At 38.1% G+C, this 18948-nt stretch overlaps 1 protein-coding gene across 7 annotated transcripts in view; it reads left to right on the top strand.

The window, feature by feature from the left end:
• Positions 1 to 4012: 4012 nt before the first annotated feature.
• CBR4 (carbonyl reductase 4) overlaps positions 4013 to 18948 on the top strand; it is a 154613-nt gene continuing 139677 nt past the window's right edge. For 3 of the 7 annotated variants that reach the window (XR_013417112.1, XM_015139453.3, XM_078001445.1), the window contains exons 1-4: positions 4013 to 4329; positions 6842 to 6962; positions 8042 to 8178; positions 12581 to 12715. Coding sequence is in view for 6 of the 7 variants with exons in the window: in XM_015139453.3 (XP_014994939.1) it covers positions 4188 to 4329; positions 6842 to 6962; positions 8042 to 8178; positions 12581 to 12715 (535 nt within the window). In the remaining variant the exon portion in view is untranslated. 7 annotated transcript variants of the gene reach the window in all.

Genomic DNA, 18948 nt, shown 5'->3' with positions numbered 1-18948 from the left:
TGAGAATCTATTCACTGTCTTCCTAAAATTATGTGGATTCTGAGGTCACAGTAAGTCCATGAAATACAGACTTGAAGACACGTACAAGGTAAGAGGACGGATAAAGAAGGACATCAGCATTTCCTCCTTTGGGTCAGGAGAGGCTTCCACTGCAAGAGATGTTTGAGCCACGTTTTGAATGACAAATCTTATGTTACCAGGGGAAGTCGTGGGAGCATTCGAGGTTGAGAAGACAGTGTTTGGAAAAGCATGGATGTGTAGAAGTGGGAATGGTATTTAGGGAGGAGAATCAGTAGGACTTTGTGACTGATTGGATGTGGGATGTGTGAGAGAGGGAAGGAATAAATTCCATACTTCTGCCTTAGGCAACTGAGTACTAGGTTTAGGTCTCGGTGGGCAGCCTCAGAGGCATAAACGTCAATTCAACAAAATAACAAGCTCAAGGGTCACATTTTTTTTTCCACTCAAAATAAAATAAGCTTTTGAAAGTGATAAAAAGTACATTCCTTACAATTTAGATTACCCAGCAGATTGGATACAAGAAGGCCAATGAGGAAATCAACACGCTTTTTAATCACAAAAGTTATATCTGTGCAGCCACACTAATGCAGCTTTCTAATCTTTCTTCTTGAAAGAAGAGCATGGTCTGTATGAGAAGCTACGCTGGCCACATGCAATTTGGGTCATGCAGATTATCATCACTGCCTGAAGAATCCTGGGAGACTGCTTGCTGGCAGGAAGGCTTACACTTCAATTATGGATCTGATAAGCTGGATGTGCTTAGTGTGGTGCATTTGTAAAGAGGATTCTCAATGAATATTCAGTCCTAATTCATAAATTTCTTATAAATAAATTTTCCTGCGTATTTGGAATCTTAGGCATTGTAAATCTTGACGTATGAAAAAAAAATTCATGAAAGGTACAACCCCCTTATAATTAGTTGCAGATTCAGATTTCATATAACAGGACAGTAGGCTTTAAATTAAATTTTTTTCAATAACAGTTCCATTGGGATATAATTTGCATACCATGCAATTCACGCGCTTACAGTGTACAATGCTTTCAATGAGTTTTTATTTACTTTAAAAAGTTTATGTTTTCTAACTTTTAGCAATTAAATGGTATTCCTTTTGTAATCAGAGAAATAATACAAAGTATGCATATTTAAAAATTTGTGTAACAGTCCTTATACATAAGGAATTTTCTCCTTTGTTGGAGACAAGAGAAAATATATCTTATGTGGGTTTAAGTTAAAGTATAAAATATGGTTAAAATATTACCATAAAAGTGGCATGTTTAGTTAGAAGGAAAGACTAAAGGTGGGTTGTTCTAATGGCTTTCTTCAATGTCCTGCTGGGTAGGGAGACCCGGTTTAATTTACGGATCTTCACTTCACTATCAGGGGCTTACAGAGAAACTTCCCCTGCTGTAAGCTTCTCAGCTAATGGGTGATGTGCTGTGATAGATGTATTCTCACCCAGGATAGTGGCGATATTGTATTAAGAGGGAAAAAAATAAATAATTACCTTGGGATTTAACCTGAGGTATGTGTTGAAGAAAAAGCCCAACTTATCCATTCACTGTATATATATAGTGAGAAAAGTTGGAAGGTTTTTCACAATTCTGAATGTCACCTCATATCGTGTGTTAGTGATCTTTGTGATAGATGGCATAGATCTAAAAACCATGTTTTTTTTTTTTTTTTTTTTTTTTTGCTAAAATAACAATGTGTAGAAAACAACAATCATTTTCCTAGAAAATGGAGAGAACTGTTCAAAAGATGAACCTCTCTGGTTTGACCTAAGGTGCAGAAATACAATTGGCATTTAGGCTGACCCTTATATTGGTAATTTATGTAAAACAGTTTTTTCTTTCCAAGATTGCATAGTGTATAGTAGGAAAGTGAATAGACAAATTTGATCTGACCCATTTTTACATCACTGGGAAACTAATGTTTGTTTTTTTTTTTTTTTTTAGAAAAATTTTATTTTGAGACAGGATCCTGCTCTGTCACGCAGGCTGGAGTGCAGTGGTACAATCACGGCTCACTGCAGCCTCAACCTCCTGGACTTACGTGATCCTCCCAACTCAGCCTCCCAAGTAGCTGGGACCACACGTAGGCCACCATGTCCAGTTAATTTTTTTGGAATTTTCTGCAGAGATGGGGGTAGGAGGGGGTCTTACCATGATTCCCAGGTTGGTTTTGAACTTCTGCTCAAGCAATCCTCCTGTCTTAGCCTCCCACAGTGTTGGGATTACAAGCATAAGCCACCATGCCTGGCCTGCTAATAGTTCTTAAATGCAGCTCTTATCTTGTTACTTCTGTAGTTAAAGGCCTGTTTAATGCTTGGCACCTGACTTTAAAACTGACTATAATATAGCACCATCCCAAATTTCCTCAGACCTGTTTCCTCATTGTTTCAAACATATATTGTTTCAAAGACACATTTTTTTATGTGTGACTATTTGCTTATATTATTTAACTTCCTATTGTATTTGCTTTTAATAAAGTCTAATAGATGCTATAAAAACAGCCTTACAATCTCTTTTTCTTTTCATGAAGCACACTGTCTACTACAATGCTTAGTGTGCCATTTAGGAGGACCTATGAGGAGGGAGTTTTGCTCAGTCTTCTCTGCTGCATAACCAGGAGGCTTATTTCTTACACAAATTACCACTCGTAATTATATTTTCTTTGTTGCTTTTGCTGGCAGGAAACTCTAAGTTTATGAATCTCTTCTTTAATACTAAATAGATTCTTACAGCATGACTTTATTCGTATTTTTTCCACTGACTTAATTTATTATTCTGGCCTTGCGGGAGAAGGGGCAGTGGTCCTCTTTGCCTTTTAAAATCAAATACTCATGCATTTTTGCAAACCATTTCAAAACTTTTATTGGCTCTAAATGGAATAGGAATAACAAATTTAAAATAATGCTCAACTTGCTTTTTTATAGACTTTTTGCTCTTATTTTCCTTTTTTCAAACCTCACCCAGCCCTCAAATCCAGCTTTTCCATGCATGCCTTCATTCTTCACTGATCTCCGTTTTCTCGGAGCTCTTGTGTTAATATAATTTTACATTTTACTAAGTATGATTTTGGATACCTCCTAGTGTTTCATGTGCATTAGTCCTGTAGTTCTGGGGTGTAGTTTTTTTTAGTGGTAGGGATCATGGTTCATACTTTTCTGAATCATCTAGTAAAATAATATTGTATCAAGAAATGCTTTCTTTTTACACTATGTTTGTAACAAACATTGAATTTTTTAGCTTATTCACTGTCAGAGCACCCAGCACATCTTTAGAATTGCAGGAACCCATTTTTGTTTCTCTACAGCAGCCGAAGCTTGTTTCATAGATCTTGCAAAACTATTCAATCATTCAGTTAAAATTCCTTGACCTCCTGCTGGATGATGTTCGACAGGGCATTCATCTTCACGACACCCTTCGCGATGAATGGTAACATCTGGGCGGGTAGAGGTCCATTTCTGCAGCATCCTGGGGGAGGAACAGATAGGGTAGGTTTTGGTGTGGGTGCGATACTTGGGGACTTCTTCAACAGGTAGGACATCAAGTCTGTAGGCAAAACAAAACCTGGGCGAAGGGCAAATACCGGAGCCCCGACCGGCTCAAGCCCACTAATGCTTGCTCTGGGTTCTAACTACGTGATGAAGTCGTCTCGGTTTGCCAGGGAAAGCCCAGCGTCTTGACAACCCTGTCAGTTCCGAACAAACCGGGGTGATTGGTCACCGGGGCTCGAATCCCGACTAACACGACCCAGGGTAGACAGAGGATCCCCCTCAGTGCCACAAGTACATTTCCCACCGAGCAACGCGCCTGCGCCAGTTGCTCTCCTGCGTGAAGACTACAGAGCCCAGCATGCATCTAGGCCCCCTCCAGGCCATTTTTCCGCCGGGGGGAGCTCTCGCTGGCGTACTTGTTAGGCGCGGCACGGAAGAGTCCGTGCGTGATGACGTCGACGCGGGGTCGCCGAGCTCTTCTCCCCTTTTTACGCCTCTTGCATTACCAGAGTCGGGCCGCAGGAGGTGTCGGTGCCGAGCGGGGTTTTTTTTTCTGCGGGTTGCCTTTTGTTTTTCCTTTGGAACCGCGGTTGTTCAAAAGCTTGACGGAACTTGGAAGGGGACTCCCACTCTCCTCCCTCTTTCCGCCGAGTTTGTGACTCCGAGATGGACAAAGTGTGTGCTATTTTTGGAGGCTCCCGAGGCATTGGCAGGGCTGTGGCCCAGTTAATGGCCCGGAAAGGCTACCGCCTGGCGATCATTGCCAGAAACCTGGAAGGGGCCAAAGCCGCCGCCGGTGACCTCGGCGGTAGGTACCAAACTGGAGTTGTCCAGTTGTATGGCCGCGGTCCAGGCGCTTAAAATCTTTGTGAAACGAGCGGTATGGTCTTACAGGGCTCTGAGGTTTCTCGATGCAACCGCTTGCAGGCGCTTTAGAATGCGTCTCGTGCAGAAAACCCCGATCTCCCTGAGCCTCGCAGAACGCCGGCAGCGCAGCCTGCCGCCGAGGGCTGAGCACTTGGGGTTTTCTTTGACACCTGGTAGTCTTATGAGGCCCCACTAATAAGCACCCTCCGCCCTGCGGCTAGTGCTAACCCTGAGGAACGTCGCTGTTGTGGGAGAGAGCCACGTAACCGTTTACTTTTAATGTAGGGAAAAGGGCGAGTTCTCGGCCCCCGGAGACAGGGCTGGGCCGAAAGGAGTTCAGGCAGGAAAGGTAGGAGTGCAGGTATTAAAGGGCTCCCTTCAGTTTTGCCCAAGGGCGGTGTTTTGGCCCTGCGCGAATGCACAAAGCAGTGTTTGATGAAGAAACCCTTTTGAGTACCAGCCAGTTTTGAGATATACCTGGTTTGCTTTAATGTTACTAAATTGTTTTGGTGAGTTTTGCAAATGGACAGTTGAACTTTGTTCTGCCAAATTCTTTTTTATTGCATTTAAACTTCAGGATTTTTTATTTCCGGGTTATTAATAGTGGATTAGTCATTTTGTGAATTTAACTCTTTCTTGAATTTAGGGAGAAAGGACGTTAGAAAGATCGGAAGATGCTATTTGTTTAATTACTAGACTGGACAAAATTGTACTTCATTTACTATCAGGGAGGCATGGGGAGAATAGAGGCCTAGGGGTGCGTCTTGTGGCTCTTACTGTTTTTGTGTGTGTGTGGTTTGTGGTTTTTTTTTTTTTTTTTTTTGAGACGGAGTCTCGCTCTGTCACCCAGGTTGGATTGCAGTGGCGCTGTCTCGGCTCACTGCAAGCTCCGCCTCCCGGGTTTACGCCATTCTGGAGCCTCAGCCTCCGGAGTAGCTGGGACTGCAGGCGCCCACAACCGCGCCCGGCTAATTTTTTTTTTTTTTTTTTTTTTAAGTAGAGATGGGGGTTTCACCGTGTTAGCCAGGATGGTCTAGATCTCCTCACCTCGTGATCCGCCCATCTCGGCCTCCCAAAGTGTTGGGATTACAGGTGTGAGCCACCACGCCCCGGCCTTTTTTTTTTTTTTTTTTTTTTTTTTTGAGAGGGCTTCCTTCTCATTATGTTGCCTGGGCTAGACTCCAACTCCTGATTTACTGGGCTCTGGAGATCTTCTCACCTCAGCCTCCCAAGGACCTGGGACTATAGGCGCCAGGTGTGGCTGTTCTTTTTTAAGTTAACATTATTGATCGGTTTGGTATCACCTGTTCAGTGCTGGTTGTGAGAGTATTGGGCTCTCTAAAAGAAAAAAAATCCTGTAAGTTATAACTCAGGGAGAATGCCAGTGAATGCTTCTTGAAGCTCATATTCCTTGCCATTCTAACAAAGGAGGGGAAGAGTGGTGACCCTTACCGAGTCACCCCAAGCCATCAGTGTTTGCTGGACTGGATTGATGCCATTGGTTGAGCTTTCAAAGGTGGTTTTGGACACCACAAGTCTTCAGGTGAAAACCAAGAGTAAGACACAGGATGCTTTTGGGCCCTGCATTCCTTTGAATCGTGTTCCATGAGAGACTGGTTTTCATCTAGAAAGTATAATTCCCCAGGTCACTTACTGTTTCCAAAGGCTTGATGTTGTAATGTTGGTGTAAGCATATTTGTCAAGGTCAGACAGGAAATAAGCAATTGTTGTAGCTTTTAAAAACAATTCTACATTTTAGAGTATTAAAATGGTAGATTATTACATAGGGAATGATGCTTTATTTTCCTTTGAAGTGTTTTTTGGCATTTAACCATTTTTTTTAAAGTGGTAAGTAACATTTGCTTTTAGTGAAAAGTGTTTTTTCCCCCCGTGGTTTATAGTTTTAGCATTTTTACAGCTTCTTGTGTTGTCTCTCCTGATGGTCAGGTTTGAATAATAGTCGTTATAATATATGTGCCATAGTGCATCTGTAGCACTTAAAAAGAAGAAACCTCAGAGTTCCTGTTCAGGGCCAAAGAAACTAATTCAACAAAAACCTGACAGAATTAGACATAAATTTCAAAAAAGAATATAAAACCGAGAAGACTGTCGAATTGGGTAGCGTGAGTTCAGTGTTAAAGCTATAAATACTATTAGATGAATCTTACAGAGCCTTTATAACTTGAAAAAGCCCTCCCCTCTTGGTTGATTAAAAAGAAAATTTAAAAATTAACTTTCTGTAGTAGTACTTTATTTCCTCTTTGTTCCCCCATCCCAGTTTGATTAGACCACCTCTGTGAAAGCCAGGCCTCATGACATTACTTTTTTAATCTCTAGGTTCTAGATTAGCACAGGCCTGCCATCTTAGGTAAATGTTTAACGAATGTGTATTGAGTACATTTAAAATTTGAGTTATAACTTATAATTAATTCTTCTTTGACTTTGTTGTGTAGGAGATCATTTGGCATTTAGCTGTGATGTTGCTAAAGAACATGATGTTCAAAATACATTTGAAGAGATGGAGAAACATTTAGGTCGAGTAAATTTCTTGGTAAATGCAGCTGGTATTAACAGGTTGGTCACAGATTTAAATAAATTTCTGATATATATTTAAAACTTTTATTCCTAATATGTCTTTGATTAGTATAAGTTAATATGTTTATTTTATTTCTAACTGGGAGTAAAAGCTATTTTAAAACTTGTCAATCCATAATTCTTTTCTTTTATATTGAGATACAACATATAACAAATGTCCAGCTTAATCAATTTTTAAATTTTATTTTATTTTTTTTAATTTTTATTTTTTGAGGCGGAGTCTTGCTCTGTCCCCCCACACTGGAGTGCAATGGCGCGATCTCGGCTTACTGCAAGCTCCGCCTGCCGGGTTCACGCCATTCTCCTGCCTCAGCCTCCAGAGTAGCTGGGATTACAGGCACCTGCCATCACGCCCGGCTAATTTTTCTGTATTTTTGGTAGAGACGGGGTTTCACCGTGTTAGCCAGGATGGTCTCGATCTCCTGACCTCGTGATCCGCCTGCCTCGGCCTCCCAAAGTGCTGGGATTACAGGCATGAGCCACCGCGCCTGGCCCAGCTTAATCGATTTTAACATTGTAGTCATCACACATATTGAGGTGTAGAATGTTTCCAGTGCTCCAGAAGGCAGTGTCTTCTCAATACTTTCTTGTTGGTAACTATTTTCTGAGTTTTGTCACCATATATACGTTTTGCCAGTTTGTGAACTTAACACTAATAGAATCATGGAGTGGACATTATTTTTTAAAAGATGAATTTATGAGAGAATATTTAGAATAACATTAATTTTCTTGCTAAACAAGGCTTAGTATGACAGTTGCTCAGGTCATTCAAACTATTTTGGCTACATGGTACTCCTTTTAGGGGTTAAGAATATTTCCACTCAAGCTGAGACGGGGTAAGAACCTGTCTTCCAAGTGGATCCTTTCTGGTTTATCAATTGTTATTTTAATGTTTCTCAAGCCAAGTTCAAAATGGGACTCTAGGTATTCTAGTTATTCTAGCTCAGATAGGAAGCACTTCTTGCACTCTACTTTCAGTAAAAATGTTATATTAGTCTTAACCTCTTTTGTTTGTTTTTATCTTACTATATACTGTTATATGCTGTTTCTTTTCGTAGGGATAGTCTTTTAGTAAGAACAAAAACTGAAGATATGGTATCTCAGCTTCATACTAACCTCTTGGGTTCCATGCTGACCTGTAAAGCTGCCATGAGGGCTATGATTCAACAACAGGGAGGGTCTATTGTTAATGTAGGTGAGTCTTCACCTTTGTGAATTTATAATTATCCCATAATACCTTACCATAAAAATATTTGATCCACTAATTTGTAATTTATTGTGAAACATGAATGAAATTTATATTATCTATGGAAAAAAGGATTTAATTAATTGATTAATGAGTAAAATAAGAGTCACACATTCACATCCCTATAGGAATCAGGCCGGTGTTAAATGAGTGACACCACTGAGTACTAGAAAAATGACAGTACCAGCCATGTGATAAATGATATCCAGCTTCATTGTCCAGAGCCCATATGGTATGGTGGAGACCACTACTTAGATTCAGTAGATTGTTGCTGTGCAAGAATGTGGTTCCAGTTTTGCCAGCAATTTTGATTTTTCCAGAGAAATTGGACCATCCTGATTTTTTTTTTTTTTTTTTTTTTGAGACGGAGTCTCGCTCTGCCGCCCAGGCTGGAGTGCAGTGGCCGGATCTCAGCTCACTGCAAGCTCCGCCTCCCAGGTTCACGCCATTCTCCTGCCTCAGCCTCCCGAGTAGCTGGGATTACAGGCGCCCGCCACCTCGCTCGGCTAGTTTTTTGTATTTTTTTAGTAGAGACGGGGTTTCACCGTGTCAGCCAGGATGGTCTCGATCTCCTGACCTCGTGATCCGCCCGTCTCGGCCTCCCAAAGTGCTGGGATTACAGGCTTGAGCCACCGCGCCCGGCCACATCCTGATTTTTATGTGAAACTTTTTTTTTTTTTTTAAATAGAGACAAGGTCACACTATGTGGCCCAGGCTGGTCTTTAACTCCTGGGCTCAAGTGATCCTCCTGAAGTGCTGGGATTATAGGCGTGAGCCACGTGCCTAGCCAGGAACCTAATTTTTAAAACATGGACAAGGAATTAAAGTAGACAGTAGGGGCTAAGTAATATTGTCTACAGCAGTTGCATGGGTTACTATTAAATCTTGCATAGAGGTTTAAAGGAAGATAAAATTTCTCTGTTTTTAAGAATGGATGTAAGTAACCCTTAGTTTTCAATTCATCTAACCCACAGGGCAGATAAACTGTGGAGTATATGCCTGTAGAACTTAAAATGCAAAATGACTTGAAATTTTATTTCAGTTTGATAATTTGGAAATACTAGGATATAATTTGTTTTTATTTTCAAATGGTAAAACCTTAAAAGGCCACAAAAGGGGGATGCTGCTCCATAAAAGTAAATGACCCTGTTCTTTTAAATGTAGGAAATGGTTTTTCAAGCCAGAATTTAGGGTTTTTCTGTTTTGAAAACGAGAGAAGGAAAGAATACTATGCTAATAAACTAAGGGGACATGAGAGCATTTTGGACATTTACCCTTTTTAAGGGATCCGTTTTCTTATATAAGAGATTAGTCAATGAGTCAACCTTTGCCTTTTAACACAGCCAGATAAGGACTTGGGATATTTATAAGTAGGCAGACAGGCCTGTATCTGTCACCTGATAACCTGAGGTATATTTATTTAACTCTAAAATATTCTTTTTTGTTTTTAGGTATATTTAAAAAAACCCATCAGTCCTCCTTATGCATGCAAAACTTTTAGAATTGAGCTAAAAGTAAAATAATAGATAATAAAAAGTAAATTGAGAATCTTACTACAGAAAGGACTACTTTAAACTGCTAGACACTTCATTGATATTTCAGAAATTATCACTTTTTGACCTGATGAACAGTAGTGCGTGGCACAAATCAAAGCTGCTAAAGCTTCTGTTTGGTATTTCTTTTTTTTCTTTTAAAAGCCACTCATATTTAGCCACCAACTTTAGTGACACTATTGTTAATAAGTTCTGATAACCTGCTACCATCGGACCAGCCCTGTTTGGTATTTTTTTTGTACATGTATTTTTCTTTTTTTGTGTCTCTCTGTATTCTTCTTTCTGATAAACACTTCTTTCTCTGTCCATATGCATTTCTTCAGTCTGATGTCTTTTCTGTCTGTGTACCTCATAGTTCTCTTCCTTTATTATTAATTGGCCGACAATGTATAATGTAGATAAATATTCTAATACTGAACTTGTTGATTCTAATAGATGTTTGGAATGTTTTCTTTTTTTAAAATTACTTTTAAAAAATTTTGTGAGGTCCTTGATTAATTTTTATATCATAAGTACAGGTCAGTGGTGCAGAAAATTACTTCCCCACTTCTGTTTTGCAAGAAGTTATTTGCATATAGTTGATACTTGATTTAAAAATTATTACATATTCATTAGATGTGGTCACTCAAGAATCTTCAGTAGGCAGTACAATTTACAATACATCACTGAATGTAATGAAATTGCACTTTTACAAAATGTTTATAATTGAAGCTTTGCCAATTTAGATCGACAGTACAAGCATGTCTTGCAGCTACTGTAGCTTTGGTTCTACTCCACCAGAATAAAGCGAATATTTCAAGAATGTAAGTCACACAAATTGAATTGCTGCAATCTCATGATAAAACAGATGGGTGAGGAGTTGCTTCTTATGTATGGATAAACAAAGTTGTTTCTCAAGATGGAATCTACTCCTTGTGAAGATATCAATAGTGTTGAAATGACAAAGGATTTAGAATATCCTATAAACTTAGTTGATAAAGCAATAGCAGGGATTGAGAGGAGTGGCTCCAATTTTTAAAGTTCTACTTGGATAAAATGCTGTCAAACAGCATCACATGCTGCAGAGAAATCTTTCATGAAATGAAGAGTCAATCAATGTGGCAAATTTTGTGTTACCCAATAGTTTAGTTTCTCAGTGCATGTAAAAGTTATATTATGATCTATTAAGTATGCAGTAGCATTGTATCTAAAAAACAACGTAAATACTTTGTTGCTAAAAAATACTTAATTGCTAAAAAGTGCTAATGATCATCTGAGCTTCTTGCAAGTCATAATCTTTTTGCTGGCATAGGGTCCCGCCTTGATGTTGATGGCTGCTGACTGATAATGGTGGCTGTGGCAATTTCTTAAGACAAAATTTTTTATCCAAGTAAAAAATCCAACTGGATTTTATCCAAGTGGAGCCACTCCTCTCAATCCCTGCTATTGCTTTATCAACTAAGTTTGTAGGATATTCTAAATCCTTTGTCATTTCAACACTATTCACATCTTCATAAGGAGTAGATTCCATCTTGAGAAACAACTTTGTTTATCCATACATAGGAAGCCACTCCTCACCCATTTGTTTTATCATGAGATTGCAGCAATTCGGTCACATCTTCAGGCTCCACTTGTAATTCTGCTCCATTGAAGTCTTGAACCCCACAAAGTCGTCCATGAGGGTTGAAATAACTTCTTTCAAACTCCTGTTAATGTTGATATTTTGACGTCCTGCCATGAATCACAAATGTTCTGAATGATATATAGAACAGTGAATCCTTTCCAGAAGGCTGTCAATTTACTTTGCCCAGATTCCTAAGAGGACTTACTATTTATGACTGCTATAGACTTATAAAGTGTTTCTTAAATAAGACTTGAAAGTCACAATTATCCCTTGATCCATGAGCTGAAGAAAGGATATTGTGTTAACAGGCACAAAAACAGCATTAATCTCCTTGCACATCTCTCCATCGGAGCTCTTTGGTGAGCAGGTGCATTGTCAGTGAGCAGTAATATTTTGTTTGTGGCACCCCAACAGCAGTGAACATCAAGAATCACTGACCACAGATCATTATAACAGACATCATAATAACGAAAAGGTTTAAGATGGTGTGAAAATTATCAAAATGCGACAAAGAGACACAGAGTGAGCAGTGCTCACAGTGAGCCATGCTGTTGGAAAAGTGCTAATAGGATTGCTTGATGGCAGGGTTGCTACAAGCCTTCAATTTGTTAAAAAAACAAAAAAACAAAAAACCCCACAATATCTGCAAAGCACAATAAAGCAGAACAATAAAATGAGTTATGCACGTAATTCAATTTTAGTGAGATTTGTCTTCAAATGAACTAGTTTTTAAAGAGAAAATGAGAGCTTTCTGCCTTATGTCTGTGTTGTAGAATCATAAAATTTGTTAGCTTTTGTCTGACTAATTGTTTTTTTGGCATTAACCTCTACCTGCTGGAAGCCTTTATAAATACCAGAGAATTTTCATACAGAGTTTTCATCATATCTGACATGCTCAGAAATTAGAGTGTGTCCCCTTCACATAATGGATCAATTTGCAAGCACCTGCATTGGCAGTTTTATATCAGCTGCTTTCAAATGCTATTTTCTGTATGTATCTGGAGCAGACTTGGACTCTTATATCTTTCGTAAATGACTGATGACAGTGGTTAGAATTTCTGATTTTAACAAAGGACAAGGTGAGGTGGGTTTTACCTTTTTGTTTACTATAAATTATCTGAATTTTCAAGTAACCCCATTAATTGAATTTAATACGCTTTTTTTTTTTTTTTTTTTTTTTTTTTTTTTGTCCTAGGAAGCATTGTTGGCTTAAAAGGCAATTCTGGCCAGTCCGTTTACAGTGCCAGTAAAGGAGGATTAGTTGGATTTTCACGTGCTCTTGCTAAAGAGGTAGCAAGAAAGAAAATTAGAGTGAATGTAGTTGCACCAGGTTAGTGAAAACTTTATTAAAATAACTTGATTATGATTATTGTTTTATCGGGAAACCTTTATTTGGAACATTAGTAATTGACATCTGGGTAGAATAGTTTGTAAAATGATTGTGAAAAGAATGAAATAATGAACTGGGAGACTCAAAAAAATTTCTTGTACCTCATATTCTATATAAAGTCTATCTGTTAGCCTGTTTGCATTTATATAAAGGACTATCTGAGGTAATTCATAAAGAAAAGAGGCTTATTTGGCTCTCGGGTCTGCAGGCTGTACAAGCATGACACCAGCATCTGCTCAGCTTCTGGTGAGGCCAAGGAAGCTTTTTTTCAATCATAGCAGAAGGTAAAGAGGTAGCAGGCAAGTCATATGGGGGTAGCAAGAGCAAGAGAGAGGAGGTGGCAGGCTCTAAACAACCAGCTCTGGCGTGAACAGTGAGAACTCATTTGTTACCATGTGGAGGGCACCAAGCTATTCATGAAGAATCCGCCTCCATGACCCAAACACCTCCCACTAGGCCCACCTCTGACACTGGGAATCACATTTCAACATGAGATTTGGAGGGAACAAACATCCAAAACATAGGAGTCTTTATTTTTAAATTTGGCACTAATGGAATAACTTAAGGTGGAGAGGGTCTTAGAGATCATTTTTTCCAGTCATTTTTGTAGATTAGAAAACTGTACCTGGGATTCAGAGTGACTTGCCTAAGGTTATACATCTAGTTTATGGAAAAACTGTTACTAAAAGCTTTGTCTTTTGATTTCCACCTAATGGAAGCTTAAAATTAATGTCCTACCAGGTGTGGTAGCTCATGCAGGAGGCTGAGGCAGGAGTATCGTGAGGCCAGGAGTTCCAGATCAGCCTGAGCAACATAGCAAGATGCTGTCCGTACCGAAAGAAAAAAAAATTAGCCGGGCATAGTGGTGCATACCTATAGTCCCAGCTACTTGGGAGGCTAAAGCAGGAGGATTGCTGGAGCCCAGGAGTTGGAGCTATGATCATGCCATTGTACTCCAGCCTAGGTGACAGAGCGAGACCCTGTCGAGATCCTGTCTCTATAAAAATAAAAAATTTCTTTTTAGATTTCCTTTATATCATTACACAAACTTTAGATAGTTTTGTTCTTTTACTACTATGGTCTGTCTAAACTATCTGGAACCTCCCATTTTCCTAATTTTTACTTTTCCATTATTTGCCTTTTGCCAGGTTACTAGTTGATACAATTGCCTGGATTAATGAAAAGGGTAATAAAATGGTGCTAAAACTCAAAAATACATTATCACTAATTAGCTGGTGTGCTAGAAATTTTGATTAGGTATTTACTTGGTATTTAAGTAACACAAGTGTTTTTATCTACCTCTGCCAGTTAGCCATGGAATCTTTGTCCTAGCCTACTGTAGGTACTTAAGAATTAATCACCTATATAAGAAAAGGCAGTTTATTTCGGTTTGCTGGTCGTTTGTAAGAAAGAGAGGGCTGAAGTAGACGTTTGCCACCTTTCCCTTTCCAGTCACTAACGGCTCCAGCTTGGACCTTACAGTTGGTGTTTTCTTTGGCACTGAGGTTGAGCCAGCAGGTATCAGGGATTTATCAAAATATCCTGGTAACCGTTTTGGTCTATAGTGTGTCTTTATTTCAATTCTTTTTTTTTTTTTTTTTGGCCCAGCGACTAGCTACATTCAGACATTCTAAATCTATGAATATTTGATAAGTGACTGTGGTTCAGATACATCTATTTTCTGGGAGTAGGGAGAGAAAGAAAAAGAAAAAGCAACCCAAAAGCAGCATTTTTGTTATCTTAGTGCTGTTTTCTCTTTGTGTGTGCTTTATGCAAGCTGATTGATTTTTAGTGTTAGCCTAGATGAAACATCTGTGGAATAAGTTATTTGTGGTTTGGAACTACATGTATTTGCTTCCCTCTCTTTTCAGGATTGGAATATTGTGGGTAATGAAGGGTTAATTTTAGTTCATGATAATTTAAAAGCTGAATAGTTTACAGGAAATGCAAGTGTTCTTAGCTAACAGTAGCTCATGCAGCAAACTTTCTGGCATGTCTCCTACGTGCAGGGGCTGTGCTAGCTCCCCAAATACAGGAATGAATAGGTATTTCTGCACAAGGAGCTAAGTATAGTGAAAAAGACTGACATGTAAACAAATAATTGCAATGTCTTATGATAAATATAAAATAGAGGTACATATATGGTGCTATGGAAATGTTGAAGAAAGAAAGAATGCTTAATTTTGTCTAGTTAAGAGTAAATAGTTGTCAAGGCAGTAGACTAAATAGTGGGAATCCAGTTTGCATACTAAGGGGAAGTTTTAAGATTGTTATGGAAGTGTGGTTGTAGTCTTTCTTTCTTAAAGATTTTACTTTCCAGTGCAGTCTTTTATTTTATTTTTTTTTGAAAGTGGTGGTTTTATTTATCACTCCCCTTTTTCGTTGAGCATAGAACCCTTATAGAGCATAATATATATTTATATATTATGGATTTCCAGTGCAATTTATACTACAGATAACGACCTGTAGCTGAACATGTTGCCATTTAATAGGGTGGCCTTTATGTATATTTAGCAGATTTGATGGTATGAATATGCATTATTGGTCAGAAGCAAAGTGCAACTTGAAATAGTAGAATTACATCAGTTCTATGGATTATTTACCAACCTTATTTTAGATAGTAATTTCAACCAGATTCTTCAACAGATCTTCTAACAGAGCTAACAAACATCAGAGTTAACAATGTCAGTTTTCCTGGTCACCTTCAAATAGAGTTTCCAATTAGCAGGAAAACAGTTTAAAAGCAAATTATAACAGGAAAAGCAAGGAACAAGGAAAATAATAAATTAGGCTGCCATTCATTGCCTAATATTGTTGACTGTTTTTAAAGATCAATAGCTGCTAATCTTTGGTATTACTTTAAATATGAAATAAACTGTTCATGGTAAATCTTACTGATTGGAAAATATTGAATATTAGAAACAATATTTGATAAGTGGAACCTATAATGGCTATATTACTTTAAAACAATATGTGTTTTGAATAGATAATATTGTACAAAATTCAAAAGTACAAAAAGGCATGAAGAATCTTTTCTCCTCTGGACATTCAGTTACTTAAAAGTAATTGCTGTTAACTACATAGGTTCTTTTGTATTTCATATAAGCCAATAAAGCAGGCTAGGCGTGAGTGTAAGACAACACAAATTGTATCATGCAGTTCACAGTGTTCTGTATCTTCCTTTTTTCATAGAACAATATACCTTGGTGATGTTTCTATGTTTTTCCATATAGAGCTGCTTCACTTTCTAAAATAACAGCTTTGTGGAAATACAATTCACATACCATACAATTCACCCATTTAAATTGTACAATTCAGTGGTTTTAGTAAGTCACAGAATTGTTCAATCTTTACCACAGTAAATTTTAGAATATTTTCATCATTTTTAAAGAAATCCTAAACCCATTAGCATTCATTCCCTATTTCTTTCCTATCTCCCCAGGTTTTGGTAACCGCTAAACTACTTTCTGTCTCTACAGATTTGCGTATTCCGGACATTTCATATAAATGGAATCATGTAATAATTGGTGTTTTGTGACTGTTGTGTCACTTTTAATGGCTGAATGAAAACAGAAAATAATGTTTGTTTTAAGGGTATGCCTAACTAACCTGTTGTCTTTTGACGGGCATTTATTTTCTGAACTTTTTCTGTTACAACTGCAGTGACAATACTTGTATATAGTTTATTTTGCACATTTGCAAGTATATGAGTGTAATCTTGGGACTGGAATTGCCAAGACCTCAGAGGTATATGCATTTTAAATTTTGACAAATAGTATTGTGTTTATTTCTAGAGGATACTTTAAGTGTTTCAGCACTTTTATTTATTTATTTTTTAAGTTGAAGAGCTTTTATGTTTACTGCTTGGAGAAAATCTTGGTGACAAAGATTTGTATGAGTTTGGCAGCTACTCAGAGCAGATATTCTAAGTGTTCTTATGTGCTGTTTGGAATGAAGTTGATTTCTCACTCTGCTTCCTTCTACAAACATAATATTAAGACATAGAAATTTGTTCTGGTTAAAATCTTGGTTTAGTTTTTTGGTAAGAGCCTTATTTCTTCTCCCTTAGAAAAGTGTCTGGGGTTGTTTTTGTTTTTTTTGAGTCCTGGAAACTTTAATCAAAGAGTGGACATCTGAGCTGGTAGATACATCAAATAGTGCCCCATCTCACAATTGTTAGTACTAGTGATAAGCTAAAATCCTGATGCCTTTTTAAATATAAAGGCTCTGCTGTATATAAAAATGTTGAAAACTAAAATAATGACCTAGGAATATGGAAATGAAGTGTTTCTATTTATACTATATAGCTAGTCAGAAATACATAAAGGAAACAATCTTTTTAAAAAAATTGTAAAAAATTTTTTTTGAGATGGGGTTTCACTCTGTTGCCTAGGTTGGAGTATAGTGGTGCAGTCTTGGCTCACTGCAGCCTCGACCTTCTGGGCTCAAGCTATCCTCCTGCCTCAGTAGTAGCTGGGAATACAGGCATAAGCCACCATGCCTAGCCTATATCTTTAGAGTTTATCAAATATAAATTCTCACTGGGCAGGAGCCATGCATTTACTTTTATGAGCAAGAGTATCCCTGTTCCTAAAGAGTTCCTGTAAAAATTGTACTGGGTTTTTAATCACATATATGGAACTAAACTAGAAGTATCTTTGCTCTAAATTGGTTTAGTGCTTGTCGTTTCAATTATCTTTTCATTGATTTAAGAAGTGATAACTTTGTAGCCAATTGGAAACCTCTGACTGTCCAGGTGATGCAGTAGCATCATTTGTTGGACAGTGGCATCTACTGGTAGTTTGTAAATTTTATAGCCTAGTTTGAAAGGCATTGTAAATATATACCTGGCAAAAAGGGGAGTAGAGCAAAATTTCCAGAATTTTATAAATGAAGTGAAAGAATGATATGGGGGAAGAGTCCTTTGGGGCCAAGAAGAGAGCACAGACCAGAAAGTAATACAAGCAGAAAGAAGGGTGTGTGAGTTGTTTAAGGACTATTAATTTCTCTCTTCAAGTCTGTGATACATGATATGGAATCCAAGAGACTATTTATATGTCATGCCCTGGGTTGTGAATATATTTATAAATGAAGATCATGTGGTTCATAACCTTTAATATAAAATGACATGGAAGTTCCGTACAGCCCAGAGTAATTTATCATTAGAGACTAGCTTTACATTTTTAATTTAATTTCTGATAAATTTTAATTTCTGATAAAGTGGGGACAGATACATGAGTTTTAAAAAGCTACAGACAGATTATTAGGGCAGTAAAACTATTCTGTATGCTACTATAATGGTGGACACATGATATTATGCATTTGTCCAGACCTGTAGAACTGTACAGTCTAAAGAGTGACCTCTTAGCTTGTGAAGACAAAATGGTATTAAATAAATGAATAAATAAATACATAAAATAAAGAGTGAACCCTAATATAAACCATGGGCTTTACTTAACAATGTATCAATATTGGTTTATCAGTTGTAAAAAATGTGCCACACTAAGGTAAGATGTTAGTAATAGGTGGAAATGGGAAGGAGGGGTGAAAAGGGGGTGCATGGGATCTCTCTGAACGTTGTGTTCAATTTACTGTAAACCTAAAATTCCTCAAAAACGTAAAGTTTATACGTGTTTTAAAAAGCTACAGAAAATGAAGAGAGGCTCTTTGGACATGTGCTTGTCCTCCACAGAAAATAACATAATCACAGAGGAAAAACCAGCATTGGTGAATTCATCCCTTCCTTTCAGCTTGGCCTCTTTCATCCACTTTACTTTTAGTGCAGAGTTCAGTGATGGCTAGCAGCTGTCCGCTGATATTTGTTATCCCAAGTATCCATTCATAGGTCTTGGGAGAGGTTGTGGCAAGCTTTCCCTAAATAAATCACACCCTTGTCTTCTAAGCTTGAGCAGTAGAGGGAGACTCTTCCTTCGAGGTGGGTGGCTGAACATCATTCCTGTTCTGGACTTCTTGTAATCATCAGATTGTACAGATCCGACCTAACATAGACATAGATCATAGCAGAGATGAATCCAGGCTGTAATGTTTAACAGGACCTTATTAAAAGCTTCAAGATGTCAGCCTTTATCTGTTCCATATCTAGCTTACTTGGTTGTTTTTGGGGGATCACATGTCTGTCCTCCAAATTGGAAACCCCTAACTCTCCAGGAGAT

The sequence above is a fragment of the Macaca mulatta genome, chromosome 5 (genome assembly GCF_049350105.2).
Source record: "Macaca mulatta isolate MMU2019108-1 chromosome 5, T2T-MMU8v2.0, whole genome shotgun sequence".
In the NCBI taxonomy this organism is placed as follows: Eukaryota; Metazoa; Chordata; class Mammalia; order Primates; family Cercopithecidae; genus Macaca; species Macaca mulatta.
Note: the sequence above shows the minus strand (reverse complement) of the source record. Positions and strands in the feature narration are given on the sequence as shown.